A 25,263-nucleotide genomic window follows, 5' to 3' on the forward strand; every position below is an offset into this window, starting at 1 on the left:
CAAGACTGGCTTTGTTTTAACTCTGTACCTTCTGTAATGCTTTTTCACCATTTTATCATGCTCATTTCTTATGGTGACTGCCCCATCACCCACCTCTTACTAAAACACAGACTTACCTGTACCTCACAGGCTGAGAAAACAATCTTAAAACAAACTTAATGTTTTTTCCTCTCCAAAATCAGAAGCCTTTTGAAAATTATCATTCTGCACTGCCTGGGGAATGTCATTCATGCTGACAAGTCCACTGTTATTTCTGAAGATGTTGTTTCCCACTTCTTGAATTTTTTGTGGACTTGTTCTGTTCCACTTTTCACCATCATCAGTCTGGATGGAGAAACATTCACACTCCCTGCTTCAGATGAATAAGCAGAATTAGGAAAAAAAAGAAGAAAAAAGATCATACTTACCCATTCCCATCTAGGCAAGAAACACACTTCAGATCTGGAGCAAGTTGGATAAACTGCTGGTAAATGCATGTCCTGTTTGGATGTGGAACTAATTCACATTAGCAGTACTTTCTGGGACCATCTCTTGGCCTACAGGCATGAAAACTTGACCCCATATTTAGAGTATATAATTTCATGCCAGCAGCATGTTTTCCAACATGAACAGCACATTTTGGTCCCCCTCCACTTTGAAGAAGAGGGGCAGAACTACCATTTTGTGAAAACAGAAGACAAGGGCTTTCAAAAGACCATGAACACTACTGTGTGTGGAATATGGCATAGCTTTATTTTTCATATGGGCAGTCAGAAGAGCACTGGTAACCTTATTGCATTCCAGGACTAATCACAGTGTCAGGGTACCAATCCCCAGCTAGGTATGGCCCAGAACACCACCTCTCCTTCATTTCACTTCACCTCTCCTTCTTTTGTCCAGTCCTCCTCCTCCTCCTGCTGAGTGGGGTTCCTTGGCTTTAACCACATGTTCCTCCTCTTCTCTTTGAGCTGAAAAGTCAAGAGAATGAAGACATGAGCACTGGAGAAGTCACTGGAAAGTAAGCTGCTGCTATCTGAAAAATAAAGGTTCTTATTCACAGACTGAATTAGGGAATTGTGTGCCTAAATTCAGCTGATCATAAAAGCACAACAAAACTCAAATGCACGCTGAAGAGCCCTTTCTGAGTGAAGCCACTTGTCTAAACTGGGGGAAAAGTTTGAAGATATCCTATAGAAATGCCATGTCCTCACGACAGCTCTGGGGCCAGGAAACTGCTATAGGAGCAAGCTGACCTTTCAAACCAAAATGAAATCAGAGCCAGGGAGATGAGATCCAGATTTTTCTGTAAGCAGAAGGTGGATGCTCGGTGGTGCTGCAGGCAGGCAGCTTTTCAAACAAGCTCCACACATGGGAACAAACATGTCCAAAGGCCTCACACCCTACAGGGAGCTGCTGGGTGCCTAAACACATCTGAAAATCTGGCGCTTGGAGTGGGCACTGAGCCCTGGCAGACCCAACTCCCAGCCCTGCTGAAAATCTGTCACCACATCATCAATGTTAAAAGACAGGTTTTTCAAATGGGAAAAGTGCGTTTATCACCCTCAGCAAACTCACGAACAACACAGGGCATAATTGCTCAAATGTCAAATAAAAATTCTCGACAGAGTAAACACCACGCGTGGACCTTTTTTGATCCCCAAATATGAACGTTTCAGAACAGGATGAGCATGTGGCCAGAGGGGCTGTAATGGAGAGAGCTTTGTATCCTTAACTATACCAGGAGTGATAAAGTGCCCGCTATCATGAAAAAAACCTGTCTGAAAGACAGAGGGAAACCAGATGGGAAAAGAGTACAAATTCTCAGCAGGAATTTCAAGTTGGGGTGGGATTTTTTGGTTTTTTTCTATTGTTTTCAATTTTTCCAACATAAAGATCTCCATAGCTTGAGGCTAAGCATAAATAAGGTCCCTTCCACCTGAGGCATTCAGAGGATGAGGATAAGAGGCCAGGTTTAGCCTCAGTGCTGGAGCTTCCCATCCCATCAGGTACTGTGAGCCCAGCCAAGGGAAGCAGGGGACACCCCCCTTTACCCTGGTGGGGACCAAGGGCTGCTGGGGTCTTTACCTCAGCTATTGCCAACTGCAACACCTTGGTTACTTCTGATTTTGCAATCCTTTCTGCTGCCCGTGCAAATGCTTCAGCAACTCCTCCTGCCTCTGGTTTCTCCGATGCTTCCAGGATCACTGCTGCTTCAGGAGTGACCACCTTTCCACCTGGATGTGCTCTCTCTGGAGTTTCCACCTTCCTTGTTTCTGCTGCCTTTTCTACTGCTTCCACCTTGGCTCGGGATACTGCTGCATCCTTCTCTCCTCCCTCTGGTGCTGTGACAGCCAGTGTTTCCAAGCCCTCTGCAAGGTCACCAGCAGCCAGGGTAGCAGGAGACCCCATCCCAGGGGACAGCACAGGCCTGTAAAATCGGGGAGCTGGCCCAGATCCTGTTGATAGAAACGGTGAGTGTGAAGCAGCACAACTATAAACGGGTGCATTTCCCAGCATCACTTCAAGTGGACTGGTGACGGGTCCTGAAACAGGGGGAGCAGGCAAGGGCTGCTTTTCAACAGCTTGTCTTACCTGCAGAGACACAGAACAAGAGGCTGGGACCCAGAGCATGCCCCCAGTGGCACAGCTTTGACTCTCACATCCCAGCCCCATGTTCTCCCTTGGGTGGGAGCTGCTTTCACAGCCTAAATCAAGGCCAAGCACACCACTACATTCCAGAACATCTTCAGTGCCTCATGTCAGGTGGTTTGTGTAGCATTCAAAGACAAATAAGAGAATAAAAGGAAGGCTGGCTCTTTCCCAAGATTTGTTTGCTTAATATCCCAGGAAAAAAAATGGTTTTGCTACAGAGAAAACAGCATGAATTCCAGGGAACATATAAGTCAAATACGTTTTTTTCAAACTCATACTCTAATGAGCATCTTGCAAAAAGAATCCAAAGGAGATCTCCACAGGCAAGGAATAGCAGGCTCAAGTCAGAGAGACATGGTGTGTCTTCTCCCAAAGTTTCTGCCTAAGCACATCACTCCTGATCTGCAACATCCTTGCTGCTGCAGCTTGTGCTCCCCATACACACCTGGGCTGTTGTACCATGGGAGGACCATCAGAAATGTTGACAATCAAATTACCATTTCTGACAAATGCACTAGGGACATTGTTAGGGGATATCATAATAATAATTGTCTATTTTATATATACATATATATATAACATAGCTGTCAAACCTAGCTCTGCTATCTGGTGAAAACATAGGTTGCAGTAAAGTAAATGAGTAGTTTCCATAACAGACTTTGAGAGGAGCCATACTAGAGATGCTACTCTGCCTTAGTAATACCTACTCCAGCCCACATGTCAGGACAAGTCTGAGTAGATGGTGTAAGTTGTATGAATTCAGATGCACAAGTTCAGGAGTCAGAGCCATTGAATCTGCCAATACTCACCAGTCTGGGAAAAAAACAACTATAAATCACCATTAGATTCATTCTCCTGTGTTTTGTCCCTTCTCTGCCAAGGAGACCAGTGCAAGCACTGGAGTAACACATACTAACTTTGGGGCATGTGACTACACAGCAACAGAAAGGGATTCCCATAGCATGGAAGCATCCTCACACTCACTATAACCCAGCCAGCACCCCACCAGGGTTTGGCACAGCTCACCAACCCCCTGCACACCTCTGCAGGCAGTCCCAAGAAAAGGACAAGTAACACTTGTCAGATGTGCTGAGCAACTGTGATCAGCAGGGGACCCTGATGCAAGCACCAGGAGGATACTGGCTGTTCCCAGCTCACACATGGTCCACAAACCACGAGCAGGGAACTGGGGCAGGCCTGATGAAATAGTGATGACACTGCTATTCAGTGCCATTTAGCATCAGAGATTGAAAAAGAGGAGATGTGAGGTGGAAAAGCTTTGAAAAGATGGGATGGAATGAAAAAAAAGGGTGCTGGCATAGAAAAAAGAGGAAAATGGGAGTGAAAAAAGGGAAAAGAAGAACTGAGAAAGTAAAGGGGAAAAACTGGAGAAGAGGAAACCAGACTGCAGATCACCACTGCTATGAGGAGAACTGTGTCAATCTACACTTAAGAGAGAAGACCAGGGCTCAAAAGCCACCTGAAGCACCCCACCACACACACCTACATCCTTGTGGACACAAGTCAGTCACTTGCTCATGCCACTGAACAAGCTACCTGCATATCTGCTTCATTAAATAGTAACCCTGTAGGTCTGCTGACAACAACATACTTCTCTCTCCTTTGGTAATTAGCCCTGAAGGCTGGTCACGCTCACTGGCCATGAAACACTGCAACAAGCAGCCTTTTCATGCCACAAGCTTTACCTTTGTCCCTCTCTGTTCCCATCAGCTTGGGGAGGGCAGGCATGATGCCTGCCTGACACCGCTGCTCCTCAGCCACATCGATGCTCTCCCCCTCGCATCTCTCAGCAGGGCAGATATGAGCTCACTGGGACAGCCAAAAGAAACCCAGAGCTTTCAGCTTCTTCCTTCTGCTGGGCAAAAAACAAGGGCAGACTCAGGAGTGGGAATTCACTGCCAGCCAGGTTGGGGCAGCTGCAATTGGATATGGTGGGAAGAGGAAGGGTCTTATGAGGCTCCAGAGATGCAGGAGAGGAAGCGTGCGTGGGGTTTTGTGTAAGCTGGAGAGGAACCAAAGGCTCAGCCTTCTGCAGAGGGTTGGATGTGCTGATTGCTCAGCAAACCTCATCCTGGGGCTGAGCAGCTTTCTCTCACTTATGCCACTGAGGGCAGGACTGCCCTGCTCACTGCACCTGCTGTGAGCAGGTCATGTCAAAGCTCCAGCCCCAGATACAGTCATAAAAGCAGCAACAGAGCCCAGAATCTATTTTAACAAATATAAAACACCTCCCGAAGTTCCTGCAATGTGGGCCGAGTTAAGTTAAAGCTGACATGAATGCCACGTAAAGGATTAAAATGTTTTAGTTTTGGAGGTGTTTTTGTTTTTGTTTTGTTTAAAATTATTCTCCTTGTCAAAACACAAAGGAGGCAGGTTAGTAACACTTGCCCCTTTCAAAGACTTTAGGAGCCTGAAAAGAAGCATGCATAGCCCAAAGCTCTAGCTTTATGATTACATTTCCCCAAGAAATTGTTTGGAGATAAATTCCAGGCATCTCAGCAAGGAGAAAGTGCAAAGATTAAAACCAAACGTATTCCCAGTAATCCTAGGCAGGCTGTTCCAGTGGTGAGACCATGGGAGGACCTTCAACTGGACCAAGCTGAGATATGACCTTGAGTTAAGTCCCACCTGCCTCTGGCCTGATGTCCCAGTGATGGTGATTGAGAACCAGCAAAGGTTATGCCTCATTTTATGGTGTCTGAGGTCTTGGTCACTGCAAGTACAATTTTTAAAGAAGCTTGCTCCCTGCACAGTTTTTTATACGTACTTATTAGCATTCTGAGCCATATTTGCATGGGGGACATTTTAACCTCATAACCTCAAATTTAACCTTATAAATTGCCCCGAAACACCCAGAATATTACCCAGGATGTCCCTAAGAGAGCCAGCTGGCAGGCTTTTGGATCAAGACACCATTCAGCCACACCACACTGTCAAACCCCATCACCTCCCTGCCAGATCTGCACTCAAAGAGCATTCCCAACCTGACCTGCCTTTTCTGAGCACTTGCATACATTACTCAAGAATGTGCCATTTAGTGCCTTCCATTTGCTGCACAAGCCCTGCTTCCTTCCACCAGGCCATGGACTGTTTTCTGCTCTGTAGCAACTTTGCTCACTGGGTTTGCAAAGCCCCTTGTGAAAATCTCTCCCACCCCTTGGCAGCTGGGCAGCTCACCCCCAGCCCATTTGTTTATGTCTGACTCATGTCCATTGCTTCAAAATGAGTTTGAAGCTTACTGCTGTGTCTCCCAATTAAAGGTTTGATGGAATGACATCAAAACCAAAACAGACAGAAAAAATAATTTCCCTTTGATAGGCTGACCACAATGTACAAAACTCACTATTGTAAAACTCCAGTTGCTTAGTACTTTGCCAGACTTTAATCTTTTGAATTAAAGCTGGTTGTCTGCCCTGGCTGGAATTTAGGGTGAAAATTTCAGCTAATGCAGTTTATCCATTATGGTAAAGCTTTTTACCCAAGTTTAAAAAATTAAAACAAAACAGCAAAAAACTGACAACTCTTACAAGCATTTGGTTGAGCAGTCTCAGTGCTACAGTTTGCAGCACTGCTTTGAAACTGGCAGGAAAGTCACAATGATGCCAGGAAATAATTTTGTACAAGAAGAGTAACACACCTTTAGCCAAGATGTAAGCCCCTGAAAATCAGTTTGCCCATGATCTGTAGTGATTTGCAATAGTTTGGCAGTGAAAATATTTTTCAAAGTCCTGACTTCACAATCTGAATGTTCTTTTTGTGCAGTTTTGATTTTCTTTAATGTAATCTATAAAAATAGCCAGTGACCTTTCGTGACATCTAAACAGGCTCCCAGTTTCCTTCCATGGTTTGAAGACTTAAACAATAGCCCCAAAGAAATGACTCAATACCACACACACAAGTACTTGATGCCTGGGAAATTGTTAATCCCTGGTCAGCAGGAGCAAGAAGGACTCACACAGCTGCAACCTGGGGCAGGTTCAGGCATTTAGGGGATTCAGGTGTGAAAGGCCTGAGATGCAACAAAGCAAAGTCCCCCCAACACCTGCTCCACACACCCAGCAACATGAGGATGCCCACACATTTTGGGTAAAAGACAACATAGGGAAAAAAAAAACATTCTGGCTTGCCAGGAGACTTGGTGGCTGCCCTAACTGAGCTCTTGGTGTAATGCTTTCCATGCACCAAGCCTCCCAGCTTCTCAGCACAGGCCACCAGAATCTTTCAGCATGGCAGAGTGGAGGATTTGTGCAACTAAACCAGCCTATTCCTATAGGCAGGGCAGCAGCATTAAATTACCCTCATGCTCAAAGGAGGAAGAAAATGTCAGAATCCTATTAGGCAACATTCAGCTGACTCCAGCTTTTAACATCTGTCCTGGAACCTCAGCCAGAAAGAAACCCTCAACCCAGCTCAGCTGGTGGAACTGTTACCTTTAGACCACAACCAATGTGTTTGAAACCTGAGGGAGGAAATAGGCAGGTTTCTGAATAAATCAGGATTCTGGAAGTGGGGTCAGCCTCCTGGCTGACAGGCACAATATGGAAACCCTCAGTGTTCAGGGTAAGCAGACAGTTTCTATATACCTGCCAGAGTTGCTATTTACCCAACATAGCCATAGCACTTGGGTCATTAAACAATACTGATGGCAATGCCCAGAGAACTCCAAGCACCTATTGTAGTATCACTGAATTCCTCCTTTGATCACTATGGTCAGAAATATCTGATTTTTATCACTCTTTAATAGCTCCCAATCAAGTTAAGAAGTTACCACAATGCTCATGGTAGAACCTTTGTCAGGCCAGGGTAATCATTGACAAAACCAGAGCAGCAGATCTCACTAGCTCAGCATTGTCACTCACATGTGACCTTCTCCATGGACTTGCTACCCCAGGGACAGTGTTTCAGCTTCCAAGTTGAAGATTACTCTGCCTGTGTCAGGGCAGAAAAGGCTGTAAAAGCCATTTTCCAAACTTCCTGAAAAAGCCTGCAGAGGTTTAAAAGGGAAGAAAATTCAAAGCATATTTGAGTCATTTCTGGAGGACACACACACCTAAGTATAAGCCAGGAGCTTTTATGTTCATATGTTGCTCATTCAAGAGAAACACCTTCCCACACCTCAGCCACAGACTCTTCCTAGTAAAATTCTGCCATCCTTCATCTGTGTTCCAGACAACGCTCACAAATAATAATGCAATATTTTGAAGTCACTGTTCTGACCTACAGATCCCAATACTATTGTCCCCCCAGCTGAGACAGTATAATTGACATATATTTAACTAAACCCCAAGCATCTACTTATCCAGCATGTTTTTAGCATTTAAAGTTTCCATTTCAGACTTGAAGGGCTCATACGCTTCAAAATTTGCCTAAGCTCTCAGCCATACAAGTTTGTCTAATAAAAGACTTTATCTCTACCTATAAACCTTGTCCATCAGCAGAGATGTATCTTGTCTGATTCCAAAATTTGGTAGTTTAAAAGAAATGAAAACCCAGTGCTCTGATGAATGCTTCTGAAAACACAATGGTCAAAAGAAACTGATCTGAAATTAAGTTTATAAAACCCAAGAAACTATAGAAGTTAATATTATTTGCAAAATTCTGTTTTCTGTATGCTGATACGTTGTTCTTGAGAGCCTTATTCACAAAAACTCCTCAGAAACTACCAAGAACCAGAAGCATTGGAAGTGAACTTTAGGACCAAGGCCTCATGGACTTTTCTAGGTGAGGGAAACACACATCAACACCCCTGACAGCTTGTTTCAGTGAAAACAAAAAAGGTTGTCCTTGGTTTTGGATGCATTCTGTAAAACTAGTGATGATTACAACTCAGTGGCAACATATTTAATGAATCACAATGAACAGCTGACAGGTCACTTCAGCAGAGGAAAGATCAAATTTGCAACAGCCATTTAAAGAGGGAGCATTTTTAGGTAATCATAAGTTACATAATTACATGATTAATGCTCTGGTTTGTAGGTAGTCAAAACCTAGTAATAATACACATAATAACCCATCTAATCCAACCCTTTAATGTGTAGTTATAACCTCACGTTCAGATAAGAATTTCTCTCTTTATTACCTAACTGGTGATGTACACTCTGGAATTGGCACAAAAAACACCAGGCATTATCTAGAAGAAATACAGTGGATTTGAGGGGCAGCTGCACAGTCTGCCAACTTAGGTGACTTTCTAAAGGGTTAAAAATAATTGGAATTTACAAGACTTGCGTGTTCCTGAGGAACGAGAAAAAGGGAAAAATCACACACTTCCACACAAGGCCCTTGTGTAGTAGGCAGGCTACTATAAGTAGTAGAAGATGAAGCAAAAACTCAGAATATATTCATGCCTTGAATGAGAGCAGTTGTCTATGCTGGTGCAAGTATTGGTTTCCTGCCTCTAACATGTGCAAACATTCACGTTCCTCAGTTACAGATCATAAACGTATTAATCCAGTTACTTCATCTTGTATAGTTTATGAAATCGTAAGGACTTTCAGCCTCTGGTGCAACTTGGGAATTTTGCAGACTTTCAGTGCTCCTACTCAAGTCAGCCACACAACCAGATGATTAAGCTAAATTCTCTTAGAAGAAAATCTTAAACAAAACATTAAGCTCTAAAACATTTGTGTAATTTAATGACCATTATGGCAGCATGAGAGCCAGCTGCAAGCTACTCTGTGCTGTTCAAGCTTGGCCTCCCAGGAGTGATGTTCTGCATGACATCAACCCCAAACCTCCCCAGCCACACAGCTGACAGCGTGGAGCAGCTCCACAACATCTCTGCTCAGTGGAGGTTGAGCCCTCGACCCAATGTACAGCCAGAGAGAAGATCCAAATCCTCGTGCCCTGGGTGGGGAAGAGGGACTGAAACTCCCCCTTAATAACTCCTGAACAAAAGCAGCCTTACACTACAGCCACTGGGTTGCTTCAGCCCCTCATTGCATCAAACTCCAGTGGCTCCCAGAGCAGGTTTTGGGCTCTCTCTTCCCACTGCAGCTACCAAGCACCTTGCTAAAAGGTCTTGGACCATACAGACACTGTATGGCAGCAAAGCCCAGATAGAGTATGCACAAAGAAAGAATAATTGAACCTTTACCAGAAAGCAGCTGTCTTGGGCTTAGAAAGCAAAGTCTGTTTACTAGTTAGCCAATGAAATAATTTAGGGGTAATAAAGAATTCTCTCAAGAAAACCTTTATGAATCAATAGTATATTGATATACAGAGATTTTCATTCAGCAAGATCTGATTACTGAAAAATCTACAGAAGCAAGTAGCCAGACCACTCTCAGAGGGACACGCGAAAAGCTCTTCTCTAATCACCACAATGCATCAGAGAAGCAGAGTTGGAAAAATCCAAGCAAATCCCTACTGGATTCTTAAAGAAAGCTCTAATCCGATCCTACCGTCTACTGAGAAATTATGGTTTTGAAGGAAAAGGATCTGCCTCCTATCATGGAAGTTTCCTCCAGCATCAGAGCTGAGCCAAGTGCAAATGAAACCTTGAACTTATGCCCAGTATGATCATCAAGAACTGAAACTTTCAAATAAGGACAATATAAAAGATGCCAAAAAAAATTTCTTACTGCAAGCCCTGTTCTGATGCATAAATCTCACCCCACTTCTCTTCCAGCCCAGTTAAAACCTGGGCTATGCCAAATCCCCAGGGAAATCCCACTCACAGTATTTCTGACACAAGCCAGGGAGCAGCTGAAATTACGAAGACAGTCCTCATGAGGATCTCAGATCAAAGAAACCCACCTCCATTTGCATGAACTTTTAGATAAACATCCAAAAAAAGTTTAAAGTTCATTGGGGGACTGACCCTTTTCTGCAGTCCCCTTCACACAAACCCTGCATTTGCCATTTCTCTTTATGGGTGGTAAGGTCTTCAGGGCAGGCACCAGGACTTCCTATGTATTAGTAAAATGCCAACTCCATCAACCTCTGATTCTAACCGGAGCCTGTGAGTCCTGCCTCAGTGTAAATAATATCTGTAACCCACCCCACATGTAACATGTAGTTTCATGATGACTCTCCCCTCATTTATCCAAACTCTTCTAGATTATTGAGGCCAAATTTAGTGAGGTTTAGCATGTAAAACTGTATCACACACGGGTATATCCAAAATTATCAAATACTGGCAAACAGGACACATGGTCAGGTCATATTAGAACAGAACTGAAGAATGTATAACAAAACTCATCCGTGTGTCTTTCATTCTTCCTTTGCTTTCACTACCAGGTCTTCTCCATTCAGCTACCTGCTACCTTCTCTGGGATTTGAATTAGACCCAAAGTACTCCCAGAGACACAAGCACAGCACAGAAAGGTCAGAGGAGGAATACACTTTTGCCTTGACATCATGTGTCTGGAAAAAGATATAAAAATAAAATGATCTAAAAATCCTGTGATGACAAGCTAAGTTCAGGCACTCTAACTAAGAGCTCAAAATTTCTTTGCCTACTCTTTGCCTTGTATTAATGTGAGGAGCTTCACAAAGACTCAAACCATAGATTATCTTCAGGGTTATTGTGATGTGACTATGAAGCTTTTTCGTCAGGCTGCTAGTGGGGGAAAAAAGAAGAGCTTTCTGAATCAGGCCCTTATCATTTATACCACATTACAATCCAAAATGAAAAATGACTTGCTCCAGATTTGATAGAATAAAGCATCTTGAGATGCTACAGAAGTACCCAATTTTCAATAAAGACATTAAACCTAAGCTTCAAAAAAAGGGAATAATTACATCGTTTTTTGCTTTGAGTTTTAATGTTAAGAGTGTCAATTTATAAAACTAGGTGAACATTCACAATTCCTAAGCAGACTGCAGCTAATTAGACCTCTTTTGATCTTTTATTTTGCCTAGAAGCTTATTTAACAACTTTACACAAAACTCAAGGTTCTGACACGCTAGTGGACTAGGGGGAGGGGGAAAGACCACGGAAAAGAAAAATGCTCTCACAGCTGCTTGCTAAGGTGGGAAGCTCATCCCTTTCCCCAGCACACATGCTGTCAGCAAATCTAGGAAACACCTAGTGATGAGGGCTGCCTCTCATTTGAGCTGTCTAGATAGAGATGTGATAGAGAACAAAACACTAAGAATTAAATCAAAATACAAGTAGAGTTATTAATTAATGCTCCAGCTTTACATACACAATTCGTATGTACAAGAATTACTACTTTAGGTGAAGGATGACTGTGCAGAAGAGTAAACATCATGTCTCCAGAGCAAGATGGGTTGCATTTAGCTGACACTGCAAACAAACTGGGGATTGCCTTTCCAGCATTCTTCAAAAGGACTGTGAGGTGCAGAGAGGAGGGCAGAGCAGGTTCCTACTAGATGGCACATGTGAGACCTCCGTTTGTCCACAGAGAATGGAGAAGGCCCATATCCTTCCACTTGGAAGCATCAGGAAGATTGGCAAACAGGGGTCTCTAAAGCCCTTTGAGCTCCTAGAACAATTTTTTCTAGAGACAGCAGTGATGCTGCACAGAGGATGAGGAACAGCCAGCAGCATATACAAGCAGACAGAAGGGGAGCCCATCCCTTTCCCTTTCTTTCCTCCAGAGCAAAAGACCTGGTATTAACATCTGCCCCCTCCAACACAGCTCCAAGATGATCCATTTGCCCACTGTGAATAATCCCCACCCTGCCTGGGCATCCTTTGGCAGAGGATGACATTTTCTGTGCACCCACCTACATACCAGTATCCCTCCCACTTCCCTGGGGTGAAAGCCCTGAAAATGGGAAGGCAGACTAGGAAGCAAGGAATGGAGAAGGAAGAATGTAAAGAAAGTAGATGGGATGCAGGGAATGAGCTGCTTCAAAGAGCTTAGCTGTGTCTGCAGTAGCATGCTCCTGTCTGCACACAGCTCCCATCAAACAGGGAGCTGGACAGATTTGAAACCATAATCAGCTGGATTTACTGATTCAGCCAGCTTACCTGAACAAATCTGGGACCTGGTCTAAACCCAGGTAAACCAGTAACAGCCCTTCAATCCTGCCCTGCCACCACTTTTAACGACCATTAGTTTCAAGGTGGGAAAGTCTGACCTTACCCAATAATTGAGTTTATCTACGATTCTTTGTTCAAGCAGAATACACATGCTGATGACAGCTGCCAGCCCCCAGGGAGCTGTTACAGCCTCCCCACATCATTCCCCACAAACCCATACTCATCCAGAAGACCCCACCCACAGCCCAGGGCTGTGCTCTGACTCCCCCAGCCCACACTCACAATCACCAAGGAATCATTGCCTTCAATTTCTTGAAAAGCTGATCTTCCTCACCTGGATGAGAGGCCATCCTGCTTGCAATTTTACTTCCTTTCTCCTTGCTCTCCTCTAGGTGCATCAGCTGAATGGGGTTTCCACAGAGGAAGGGAAGCAGGAAGTGATCACAGGCAGTACCTGCACAGCAGCAGAGCTATTTCAGTATTAATGATTTCAAATAAAATAATTTGCAAAGCTAAAAGCTTAATGTAGTAACAAAAATCAATACTGTACTCAAGAAAATCCTCTGATGCTGGAGATTTTAAAGCATCATTCAGGTAGAGAGCACTGGGGTATTCCCTCCAGTAATGGTGGCCCAGAAGACCATTAGAGAGAGAAGGTTGCTTTAATACATTCTCTTTGTCATTCTAATATAGATCTTTCTTTTTCAAATTGTGTTTGTACCTTGATGCTGCAATTTGGTTACATAAATAGAACAAGTCCTAAAAGCTAGGATCAATATATCCCACATCACCTTTCAGATGGGAGGCAGAGAGAGCACATCAAAAAGGAAAGGTTCAAATACTCTGCTGGCATAGACAGCAAGTTCCTTGACACTGCAGTTTTGCTGTTTAAAACATGACTCCAAGTATGGAGTCAAAGTTAGCTAACTAAGTGAAAAAAAACCAAAAAGAAAGAAAACCAAACCACTAGTCACCTTTGCATCTTCAGAGCAGCTCCCTACAAATAAATTCAAGCCTTTTCCAAATGTTAATAATTTATCATGTATCATTACTAGTAACACAGGTAAACAACACTGTTTGGATACAGAGAGAGGCTGAGCTACACAAGGTGACAAGCCAGAGAGAGGAGCCAGCTCACCTGCCTGATGCCTTTGGCACAGAAGCATCCCTCCTCCTTTCCCAAGGCTCCACACTTTCCAGACACCTGAGAACTTTAAGTAATTTACTTGGAACTATCCACAGACCAGGCAATAACCAAAAAGGTTCCTTTTGCCTGCAAAGGTAAATGCTGTTTTAATGTACTAGAGCGGTTCTGTAAATCCATGGAAATGATGATCCCTGCTTTTAGAAGAAAGTTTCAAATGCTGTCAGTCTGGTCTGTCTCTCTTTAAGAAGCATCATTCCCAAGGTTTACTGGTTTGTTTTTGTACGCCAGACTCCTGCCCTCGGAGCAGAGGTGGAGCATAGGAAGGCATTTCCCTGCCTTGGCCACAGTGGGCTTGAAAATCTTCCTAAAGGAAGCAAGCTTAATAAACAACAGCAAACAGTCCAACAGGCCTTCTCCTCTGCTCCCAATAAACAAGGAGTAAAAGGAAGTGAATAAAAAAAACGACCACCCAAATACTGCAGGGAAGGTTTTGAAAAAGCAACCTGTCTGTTTCATTTTGCCCCTATAGATCAAGGAAATTTGATAGAATGTGCATGTTGTGGGGCAATTTCAGAAAGAAAACTGGTGTGTAAGTCTCATGAAACTTTAAAAGTCAAACAAGAACTAGCTGTAGACAATTTATAGACACTGGAATAATGTTCAGGTGTGAAAGGTGACATGCACAAGTTTCAGGGAGAAGCAACAGGTTAGCTCACAGGGTTATGAAGTGCATGGGTCATGCCTGGGTCTTCTGAGATATCCCTGTACCCCAGGATCCTTAGGGAATAGTGTGTGGCAGGCATAAAAACTTGTCTATAATTTGTTTTTCTCTGATCTAATTGATACTGGTTTCTTGATTTGACATTGTCCAATGGGACAGATACTCTGCTTCTATTACATACTCTTGCCAGATCCATATATCTCTATTCCACAAGAAAGAAATCCTAAAAGATACCAAACTGTTTTGAATAAAAAGCCTAAGCAAACAAAAGACAAACCCTCTCCTGCCACCTACTCAACAAGCACATACAACCCTACCAAAACACATTGCTGCTAACCCTTCACAGCAACACTTGCTCAACACCAAACAAAAGTCACCTCTAAGTCACCAAGTCAGTTGGTAAAACCAGATCTAATACGTCAAAATATTTCACCTTCACCCAAACACTCTTAGTGTTCAATATTTGCTGCCTCTTAATCCTTCTGCCAGGCAATCCAGATTTCCTGCTAGAAAACAAAGTCAAGGAATGTGTCCAAGATCACAGAGGAATATTGCCTGAACCAAAATAATAACCAAACATCTCATCCCTCAGTCTGTCCTCCTCCAAAGAACGGGGCTCCACTCCTTCCACTTCAGTACATTTCACCTTGGCTTTTATCCACTGCTTATTCCTCTTATTTCCTCTCTCCTAGAATCCAAATAAACCTGGATGGTGCTAACTGCACTCATACAAAGCAAACTGTGGAAGAAAGGCATCTCAGCCCCTAATTCACCAAACAGCTCAGGCAGCCCAGGACAGCATCCTGCCATGTGTGCCCTGGGGCCACACCTGGCTCTCTAAATGACTCTTTTGGGGGAACAGCCACCATTTCTCCAGGGAAGCCCTGTTCTGCAGCTCACTCACTCCCTGATACTTCAGAGAGCAGCTGCTTTAGCACTGGGGCTGGAGCCTTCAATTCTGGCTTGCTACTCTGTCTCCTGGGTTGGATCCAGCCCCTCAACCTTCCTCCCATTCTTTGGAGCTCAGATGGAAGAAGGAGCATCCAGACACGTTTACGAAGTGAGGGCTGAGAGTTTGTCCAGAAAGCTCTATGAGCACAAATACTTTTGTTTTTACAAGAGAAATGTCTGCAGGGCTGCACTTAAAAAAAAGGCAAAGAAACATCTGTGTGCACACAACAGCAGCACAGGCACAAGCTGCAGCTGCAAAGCCCATATAACTCAGCTGATGCTGCCTGCTAACTGATGGCATAAATATAGTAACAGTATTGCATATATGGCAGGCTGTTTAATTTTAGAAACAAAACTATCAAGTGATTAAGCTAGGCATCCTTCCTCAATTTGGGACCAATACAACAGTACCAGAGGCAGTGGTCATAACCACTGTGGTTTGCGAGGGAGAAAGAGAGCGCACGTGTGTGCTCCCGTGGTGGTAGGGAACACCAAAAACCTGCTCTGCCCAGCCTTGTTCTCCAAAGCAGGACTGGGCAAAAGGAAAGAAAAAAACGACACAACTTATAACAGTCCCCAAATGCAAACACAGCCCCTGGAAATCTGCACACGTGTACACCCACAGCCTGCAACACGCTCTGGATGCGGTGTAGCAGAACCACTGCCCTGAACACACATTTTTGAGAAGTGAGATGAAAATGAAGTTGTGCCAGTGGGCCACTGGGAGCAGGATACATTCAAGTCACAGTCAGGGATTTGAATCTCCCAAGGGAAACTAATGAAGAGAGAAATGGAAGTCCAGTTCAGCCAGCATAATCACCACAGTGCAAATATGTCTGGGTCTAGAGACCAAGCATTGTGGTTGGGCATTGCACCTTATCACCAGCTGGCCAAGTCCTACCATATGCCAATGCCCACGCAGCCTCCCCTGGACAGGAGAAGCCTTGATGCAAGGCAGAAGCAGCAGCTTCCTTTGCTGAGCCCCACAGCTTATCCTCAGATGCAGCACCAGTCACATCAGGAGGATGCAAAACCTTGCAAAACCCATCGGTATCTTTGCCTTCCAGTGAAAACCAACGAATGAAGAAAGCAAACAAGTCATGGAGGGATTTTCTCTTTCTCTAGACAAACACACTAAGAGCAGTTCAAAAGAGGCTAATTAAATTCCAAAATCCCTGTGCAAATACATTAATAATGATTTTGAAATGAGCAGTTAACCAAGGAAGTTTTCAAGGTGGGAAGCGCTTGATACAGAAGAGCGCGTGAGGAAGAGCTGCTCAGAGTACGTCGAGGCAATCCCTCTGGCTGGCACTGGTGTTCAGGGGAGTGGGAAAACCAAATGCTGCCAGGCTCAGGAACAGCAGCACCCCAGAGGGGCAGAGAAGGCAATCCCCTTCCTTCCCAACAACTGTATAGCCAGGAAAACACTGAATGACATGGCTGTGAGCCTGAGTGATCACTGCTGCTCTTACCTACTTCCACTGATGAGCTGCTCTTACCTACTTGCAGGATAGGGGAAAAGAAAAAGACATGTTTTGTCTTCTGTTTACACTGCAGGAAATTTCCAAACACCAGATATTTTTTCTTTTCTCACATAAACCTAGAAAGATTCAAATCAGAGAAAAACCAAATCAGTTGCCTACAGCAGAGATACAACAGCTACTTATGGAGAAGGAGTTGTCTCACAGTTACAAGAATCTTTTGCTTTATTTTTGTTATCTCTGCAGCTCCCATCAGTGGAAAATGTGTATGAAACGCTGCTACTCTAATAGGAACCAGAATCTGCCCACCTTGTGCGTGAAGCATGAAACAATGAGAAATGGATAATATAGTGGCTCACATGGCAGGATGGAAAAATCTGATGTTATGGTGGTCTCTACTGCCACAATTATTGGAACCTCTCAGTTTTAAATGCCATTGTTCTCACAAGCAGAAAGGCCAAAAGTACTATTCTTTATTTAATGATGGAAAACCAAGTTCCACAGAAAAGAAGTGGTGTGCCCTTGTGAAGTCCTTGGAAGAGCAAGGAATTAAACCCACTGGCTGCAGCCTGGAAAACCAGGCCACCCTGTCTTAGTCCAATCTCCAGCCATGGTCACAAGATTACCTCTCCTTTTCTTCTGTTCTCTTTCCTTTATTCTCAGATGTCCTTGCTCAGTCAAATGCAATTACAGTTTTCAGGCAAGATCTCATGAGATACTGATTCATATGCTTGTGAAAATCCAGATCCATTATACCTCTCCTTTTGCTTTCATTCACTAATTTAATGTCCTATAAAATAAAAAGGTTTTCTGAGGAGATACATTCACCATGCCACTACTCCTGCTAAAAGCATACATGTTGCAATCATCTTCTGGAGACCTGTTTGTTTGGTTCATAAATCCTCTCAATATTTTGTTAAATATAAAAATTAGGCACACAGGATGATAGATTCCAGGATCATCCTTACCTTGGATTTGACAACTAGAACTGCAGTTATTTGCCCAGCCCTGAAGTATCTCTTTTAAAGAGCAGTCAGCAGTCTGATAGGTTCAGATAAACCATTTAATTTCCAGAAGGAGCCTTGTCTGTACACACATACAAGTTATAGTCTGGTGGGTGTTCTCCTGTTTTCCCTAATTGCTCCCTGATGGGAAGCAGAGGTTTTGGGTGAGCATGTAGCTGGCAGTCTTTGCTTTCTGCCTCACAAAGCTGTCCCATTCAAAATTTAAGAACCACTTTCATGAGCCATGAGCAACTATATTTGTTACTTACCTCAGCAGCAGTCCAAGTGCAGTGGTTCTGCAGTTTTGATGCCTACGAGAAGAGGCCCAACAATTGTTTCACCACTGCAGTATTTTTGTAGAAATTAAAAGTGGAAAAGATACAACAAACAACGTTTGATTTTTGCTGTTGTTGTCTGGTTTTACTTTTTGTATGCACCCTAGGGTAAGGATTTCACTGTTTTCATTGCAGCTAACACACACAGTCTTTGTCAAATCAATGACTGTAGACATATCAAGCCTGTCTTGATTAGCAACAAACACCTTCACTGCGATTATACTGATAATAACCATTTAAGACTTTTAGACTTTTTATGTCAGGTGGACCTCATCTCATTCCCACACCTATGGCTTCTCCATCCTTTTACTCTCTTGTCCACTCTTCTGCATATGGGTACAATTTTTAAAAAAAGGATGATACTATCTGGGAGCTATCATCAGGACTGTAGACTCCAGCCTCCCAGATGAGGATTACATTCCTGTTGGCTTTCCCTTTTCCTAGCAGAGTTTGTAAGTGTTCATACACCTTTAAATGCCTCTTTGCTAGCCCGGGTCTATCACACTACCTGGCACTGACAGGGTTAAAGACAAGGCTATGTTGCTTGGAGGAGGGTCCTGCATAAACCTTTCAGGTACTTGCAGAGGTATTTGAACACCTTTTGGTCTGCTCTTAGAGACCACAACACATGGCTAAGTGTCACTGTGCCAGTGGTGAGATGACAGCCAGGCAGGAGGAGCTGGCAGTAAAGTGAGTACTGAAATAAACATTGTGGGAGAGCAATGGAAAGAGCTGACACATGCAAAGCCTCAGTTATTTGGCAACAAATCCCCCTCTTTGGACGTACTAAAGCATCCTGTACCTTAGGAAGTTCAGTTCCAAGGTAGCTTTTGTCATATGCAATACAGCACTGTCAAATCCCAAAACATTTGTCTGCAAAACACTGTAATGCTAAAAAACACCAATGTTACTTGCACCAGACACTGAGCATAAGCAAACATGCTTCAACCACTCATTCTTTTTGTCAGAAAAGGCACAATGTCAGACCTCAGATGCTTGAAGGTCACGAGGCTAGAGCAGGGCATCTTGGCTCTTATTCTGCTCAGATGGGTGTTGCCTGATAGTCAAAGCAGATGAACCAGGATCAAGATTTTGTTTCTCATTCAAAACTATCTCACTGCATAACCTTGATGAAGATGCTACACCCCACCTTCTCCACATGGAAATAGTAGGAATTTCCCCATTCCCTGTGCTGGTGTGCATCGTGCAACTGGTGCCCATAAGGCACTCACAGGTCACTGCCTCAAGGCAAGAGCAGAGCCTGACTGCTCCAACATGTCCTGGGCTCATTCTGCACAATGTTTGGAGCCTGAGTCAATGGACGTGAATTTTTTCCAGCACTCCATGAGTTCTTCTGTGTAGCAAAGTTAAAGCAAGCAAGAGAGACGTTCCCATTTGATTGGCTGTGACTAGCTGCAATTAAAAACTATAATTTATTACCCTGGATTACGAGTATAATTTCAATGCAGAGAATTAAGGTTTTCTTCTGAGATGGAAATAAAGATTAATTTTTAATTTCCTTTCTCACTGCACATTTAAGAGCAATGGACTCCATAGAAAACTGCAGGTCAAAATAGTTTTATGGAGGAATGACAATGTTCCATTGCTGAATAATTTAATGCTCTTGCTGCCTTTTTAATATTTGACTGCAGCTCCCTCATGCGAAACCGAGGCAGCAGCCTCTCTACACGTTTGCTGCAGCGCTCAGGTCAATGTGACTTTGAAACAACAAAGTTTCACTGCTCAGAACTTGGGCAGCTCTTGCAGTTCCCTGACGCAGGCAGCTGCCTTCTCCAGGGAGGGGAGGGCATGGGCAGCCTTTCCATCAGGGCAAGCAGCTGGTCTGGGGGTGGGAAGAGGAGGAATGGAATGAAAGCTTGGGGAAAAGCAGAGGGCACGAGCTGGGGGGATGAGGTGCACAGCAGGTGCATCCTACCTGGACACAGACAAGTATATCCAGATAAAGCAGAAGAAACATTTCCATCTGGGAAATGCTACCATAGCACAGCAGGAATCAGTGGTTTTGCCCACAGGCAGAATACATGATTCCATTTTTCATCAGCAGAAGACAGGGAAAAACTGTGAAGAACAAAGTCATGACCTCACTTGGTCCCTGGCACCAGCAACTACATCACTGCTTGCCAAAACAGCTCCCAGTCCCCTGGAGAAAAACAGCCTGGGAAAAGCTGGGAAATCCACACCATTACACAGCACTTCTGAGTGACTTGTGAGAGAGACTCCAACACAGCATGACAAAGGAGAGATCTGTGTGTGCATCCATTCCTCCCAGAAAGAGCATTTCTCAGGACAGGATTTTCTGTTGTGTTAACAGCAGGAGGACAGCATCACAGACCTTAGGCCCAATATTTGACCCCGGGCAGCTGGCACTGAACAGAAATGTCACTGAAATTCAGACATGCTTTAAATCATTGCTCTGGTAGTAGCAATTAACAACCACCCCCTCCTGCCCCAACCCCACCATACTAATGACTTGGATCCAAGCTAATCAAATAACACTGTGCTGACAGAACTGCATCCTAGATGGCCTAATAATAGCCCTTTCCATTGGAGGGTTTTTTAAATTTATTGGCATCTTATAACTGGTATATTGGATCATAAATAGGATTAGATGCCTAAGTGATGCAACCGCTGCTCACACGAGGGTTAAGCTGAGCACTGTGAATGATCACAGGGAGGAAGATCCCCCAGGGACATAGTGGTGACAGTATTTCAGTGGGGACCAAATCCTTTGAGAGATGAAGGTCTCCAGCTGCCTTAGTTACTTTTAGTTGAAATCTACTGGAGGAGGAGAAAGGAGACTTTTCTGTTAAATCCCCTCATCTAGGAATCTCAGAGGAGGTTCAGACAGAATAACGAAGACAGCTCTCAATGTTTCAGCAATCCTGATCCCTCCAGGACTCTGAGAGACAGCTAAAGCACCTCTGTATTCAGTGTGGAACATGAGCAAAATTAGGTGCCCTGTTTAGGACAAGAGAGCACCAGTCTGTTACCAGTAGCCTGGTGCATAAACTGACCCTTTGTGAGATAGCAGTTGTACAAGGAATCACCTCAGAAGCAGCACATGGATCTTTTTTGCTCCTTAGGTTGTACACTCAGCTCCACCAAGCCTGGGCCACAGGAGGTCACAAGAACATAGTCCTGAGTTAGAAGGCAGGGATGCACACCGCTGTAACTAAATTTTACCCCATTATTTTCATTCTGAAAAACAAAACCACCAGGAAGACGCTTTCACAAAAGCCAAACAATGCTGCTTTCTTCTGCAGTCCCCCTCCTTTTCTACATTGACACATTTTGTCATCTCCTTCAAGGATAACTGGATCAGACTCCCATTAGGCTGAGCGCAGAGCTACAGACTAATACCATGAGTTACAAAATTGAGCTTTTATGGGGATAAGGAACCTCAGAAGGTCGCTCATGGTAGGTAACATGCAGCTAAGGCATGCTTCATCCCAGACAGAAGACCCAGACAACCATTTTTCATGTAGCACCTGTTCAGTTTGAGAAATCATCCCCTTGATCAGGATCTGAGTCTTTTCTCGGGTGTTACTTTTTTTAAGATGTATTTACTTCCCTGGCTGGCCAGAAGGCATAAGCTTGATTGCTTCTTGCCAGAGTAGATGCCAGAAATCATACAAGCAAAATGTGTCCGACACACTACAATGTCTCTGAAACCCACAGGTCTCTACACAGCCCACACCTGTGTCATGTTGAGTCTCAAAACAGAAAATACAACACCCACAGGCACAGCTTCCCATAACTCTCACTGCCCAGGCATGGGCAGCATCTGAGGCAGCATCTCCTGCTGAAACAGGGATGGATGCAGCTATCTGACATGACTCTGCCCATACCAGCTCAGGCAAAGACTTCTCAGAGCTCTCAGGCAAAAGCAAGATGAGGAGTTATTTGGGAGACCTCTACAGAAAGCACAGAAGCAATAAAAAATCAGAGCAACTGAATGGGAAGTGCTTCTTACTTATAGTTGGGTCTGATCCCCAAAGCACATCTCTTACTTTATACGTGATTTTAGAATTAAAGTCTACCCAGCTGCAGCCATGAGAGCTGCCCCAGCATTTCTTGCAGCAGGAGTGCTAAGTAACACTCAGACTGATTTCTCCCTCAGACATTTATCATGTCCTGACACCTTAAAAAATTCTCTGCAGACTTCCAGTTGCCTACGTTGTTTTTCTGCACTGTCTGTCCCAAACAATCATGTCCAGACGTTGTTCACTTTAATCAATCACATCCCTATTCCTTTGTGACTGCCTTTCAGCTGTGACTGAAGCACTCACTGACTACCACAGGTTTTCTTCTGATGGCTGAGGACTTGCAAATCCTGTGGAGGGGATATACACCAGTCTGGATGCAACCAGACTTCAGGAGGGCCCATCTTTGTTCAGCCCAAAGCATCCAGAATTTTGCTGACCTTTTCAGAAGTACTTCACCCTCCACTGCTGGGATGCTTGTGGCCACCTTTGCCAAAGACCCCAGATCTTTGGGCCAGTCAGGAAGTCTGGATTCCTGTTTCGGAGCTCCAGGGAAGCAAAGGAGACACAGAACCACAAGCTACAGCGGAGAATCCTTGTCACAGGCGTTCAACATCAGCCTTGTCTCTCATAGCCCAGCCCTGGTATAACCATTGCCTGAGTGCAAAGACTGGTATGTGTCTCCGGAAATGGAGTTTAGATGTTTGTCTTATCTGAACGAGTTCAGTGGCCAAATACGCTGCACAAAAGAGTGTGAGCAACCCTGACAAAGCAACTGCCACCTCCTTATCACGGTCTCCAAAAGGACTGCAAAGAATCAAGCCTCAGAGACTTATCTCTTGAGAGATGTTCAGTGCCCATGCCTGGCTTACCGATCAGCTCTAACTCCCTCTTTCACTTGAGTTTCTCTGCCTTGTTTTTGGCCACACAGAACACTTGCCTTGCCACTTCCTGAGGGTGGAGGAGTCGTGAGGGGAAGAGGGGTGTGGAGGATGGGCCTTCATTGCAGATGCAATTGTCTTGTATTTCTGGACAATAGGATGGTTTTATTCATGACAATTTTACAGTTATAATAACTGCAACAGATGGCCATCCTGGTATCACAGGAAGGTTCTGAACTTCTGGCTATGACAAAGAAATGGAGGCTGAGGACAGGTTTCCTTGAAGTCATGTTAACCTGGGCTCCCTCTGTATAGCCTCCCCAGGCTCTGTTTGGGGTCCTGCTGCCTGTGTCACAGCTGTGTGCCTCTTGGTTGTAGGTTGTGGCCTACTGCTGGTTCCGGAAAACATGGGCTTGGGAGAGATCATAGAATCACAGAATGGTTATGAGAGTTGGAAGAGATCTTAAAGATCATCTAGTTCCAACCCCCTGCACAGGCAGGGACACTTTACCACATGAGGTTGTTCCAAGCCCCATCCAACTTGACCTTGAATGCTTCCAGGGAGAGGACATCCACAACACTTCTCTGAGCAAACCATCCCAGTGTCTTACTACCTCACAGTGAAGAATTTATTTCTAATGTCTTACGTAAATCTACCCTCGTTCAGTATGAAACCATTACCACTTGTCCTATGGATACATGCCCTTGCAAAAAGTCCCTCTCCAGCTTTTCTGTAGCTCCCCTGTGCACTGCAGTGATTGTTCCAGTCCCTGTAGGGCTGGTACATCTTTAAGACTTGCGGGAATGAGTATTCAAGAAAAGGGATGTTGCAGCATTAAGAAAATAATTAATATAGTCTAAAGGGTTAAAAGTGTCAGTCAGGGGAATAAGTCATGCTATAGTCCAGGCAGTGAACACTTAAGATCCTTTCAGGTACAAACGTCCTCATATATCCCTACTGACTCATCCACTTCTTCCAGTTGCACTGGGCTGTATTGTCCTGCACTTGCCACCACACTCCTAAGCAAGGTAACCCACCAACTACTGGCAAATTGCCTTTTGTGACAGTTTTCTCAGTAGCCCTCCAAAATACTGCTTCTTCCATGAGATGTGCCAGATCCTTCCAGCCCCTTCCCCACTTGTCCTATGAGCTGGTATGTGATTCCCAGTGGCACCAGGCCCTGCTCTAACAGCTCCCAATGAAGTCACTGGAAAAAAACTTCTTCTGTTTCAGCAGGAGCAGAGTTTGGCCAGTCCTGAATGCTACTGGAAATCCTTCATTGAAGGACAAAAGGAACAAACACAGGGATACTTGGTTCTGGGACATAAGAGATGAGGCCAAAGCCCCCAGTGAGTGGGAAGCACAACAATAGCATAGAGCAAATCACACTTTACTCCCAGGACAGCCTCTGGAAGCTGGTACGAGCCTTTGGGGTTATAATGTTACTCAGCAAGAACCAAGGCATCACAGGTGTCAATCCATGACAGTGGGACACACCTGCCAAACACCATTTCTGTATTGTTGGTGTCTGAAAATGACAACTTAGCTCTGTAGGTCAGAACCTATCTCCAAGAAATGGGCTGGGGTTGGTCCCAGTGAAGGAAGATTCAGATTCTCACTCATACCCAAATCCTCAACATAAGTATCTTAACACAGCTCAACCCAGGCCTTGTCTCCACTTAAAATTGTATTTGATCTCCTTTCATTGCCTTATCACAAGTTCTTGAATTTCTATATGCAGATGTATTGACTCAGGTGTATTGACTTATTAAGGCCTATTAAGATGCTTTTGAGACCATTCTCTGAATTTTGGTATTAAATAACAAGAACTTTTTTCATATCTTCTCTGGTACTTTGAATGCAGAAAAGGTGTAAAGCTAGGATCATGCTTTATTCTCAAGCAAACCAGCACCTCTCCCTTCAAAAGCTGAGGGTCTAAGGCCAGACATATCATGGGAAGGATGATACAAACACCACAGAGAATTACAGCAATAACATCCCTTGCTTACATGAGTACTCCTGCTTCTCATTTGCCCACATAATTGGGAGACAGGAGTGTTTAAGGACCAGGCAGAGCCAGAAGCTCTGCAGGCTGGGCCAGCTCTGCTCCTACCTTCCTGCACCCAGCCCT

General features: G+C 44.2%; 1 protein-coding gene across 3 annotated transcripts in view; it reads right to left on the bottom strand.

Moving 5' to 3' along the window:
- Positions 1-711: 711 nt before the first annotated feature.
- LOC139801561 (uncharacterized) overlaps positions 712-25,263 on the bottom strand; it is a 58,066-nt gene continuing 33,514 nt past the window's right edge. For 2 of the 3 annotated variants that reach the window (XM_071755969.1, XM_071755967.1), the window contains exons 2-4: positions 12,942-13,061; positions 2,065-2,435; positions 712-947 (exon numbers count right to left, since the gene is read on the bottom strand). In XM_071755969.1, coding sequence (XP_071612070.1) covers positions 852-947; positions 2,065-2,435; positions 12,942-13,005 — 531 coding nt within the window. In that variant the 5' untranslated portion in view covers positions 13,006-13,061 and the 3' untranslated portion in view covers positions 712-851. Of the gene's footprint in view, positions 948-2,064; positions 2,436-12,941; positions 13,062-13,745; positions 13,877-25,263 lie in introns of those variants that run through there. The other variant, XM_071755968.1, reaches the window with a different exon arrangement.

Source organism: Heliangelus exortis, chromosome 12 (genome assembly GCF_036169615.1).
Source record: "Heliangelus exortis chromosome 12, bHelExo1.hap1, whole genome shotgun sequence".
In the NCBI taxonomy this organism is placed as follows: Eukaryota; Metazoa; Chordata; class Aves; order Apodiformes; family Trochilidae; genus Heliangelus; species Heliangelus exortis.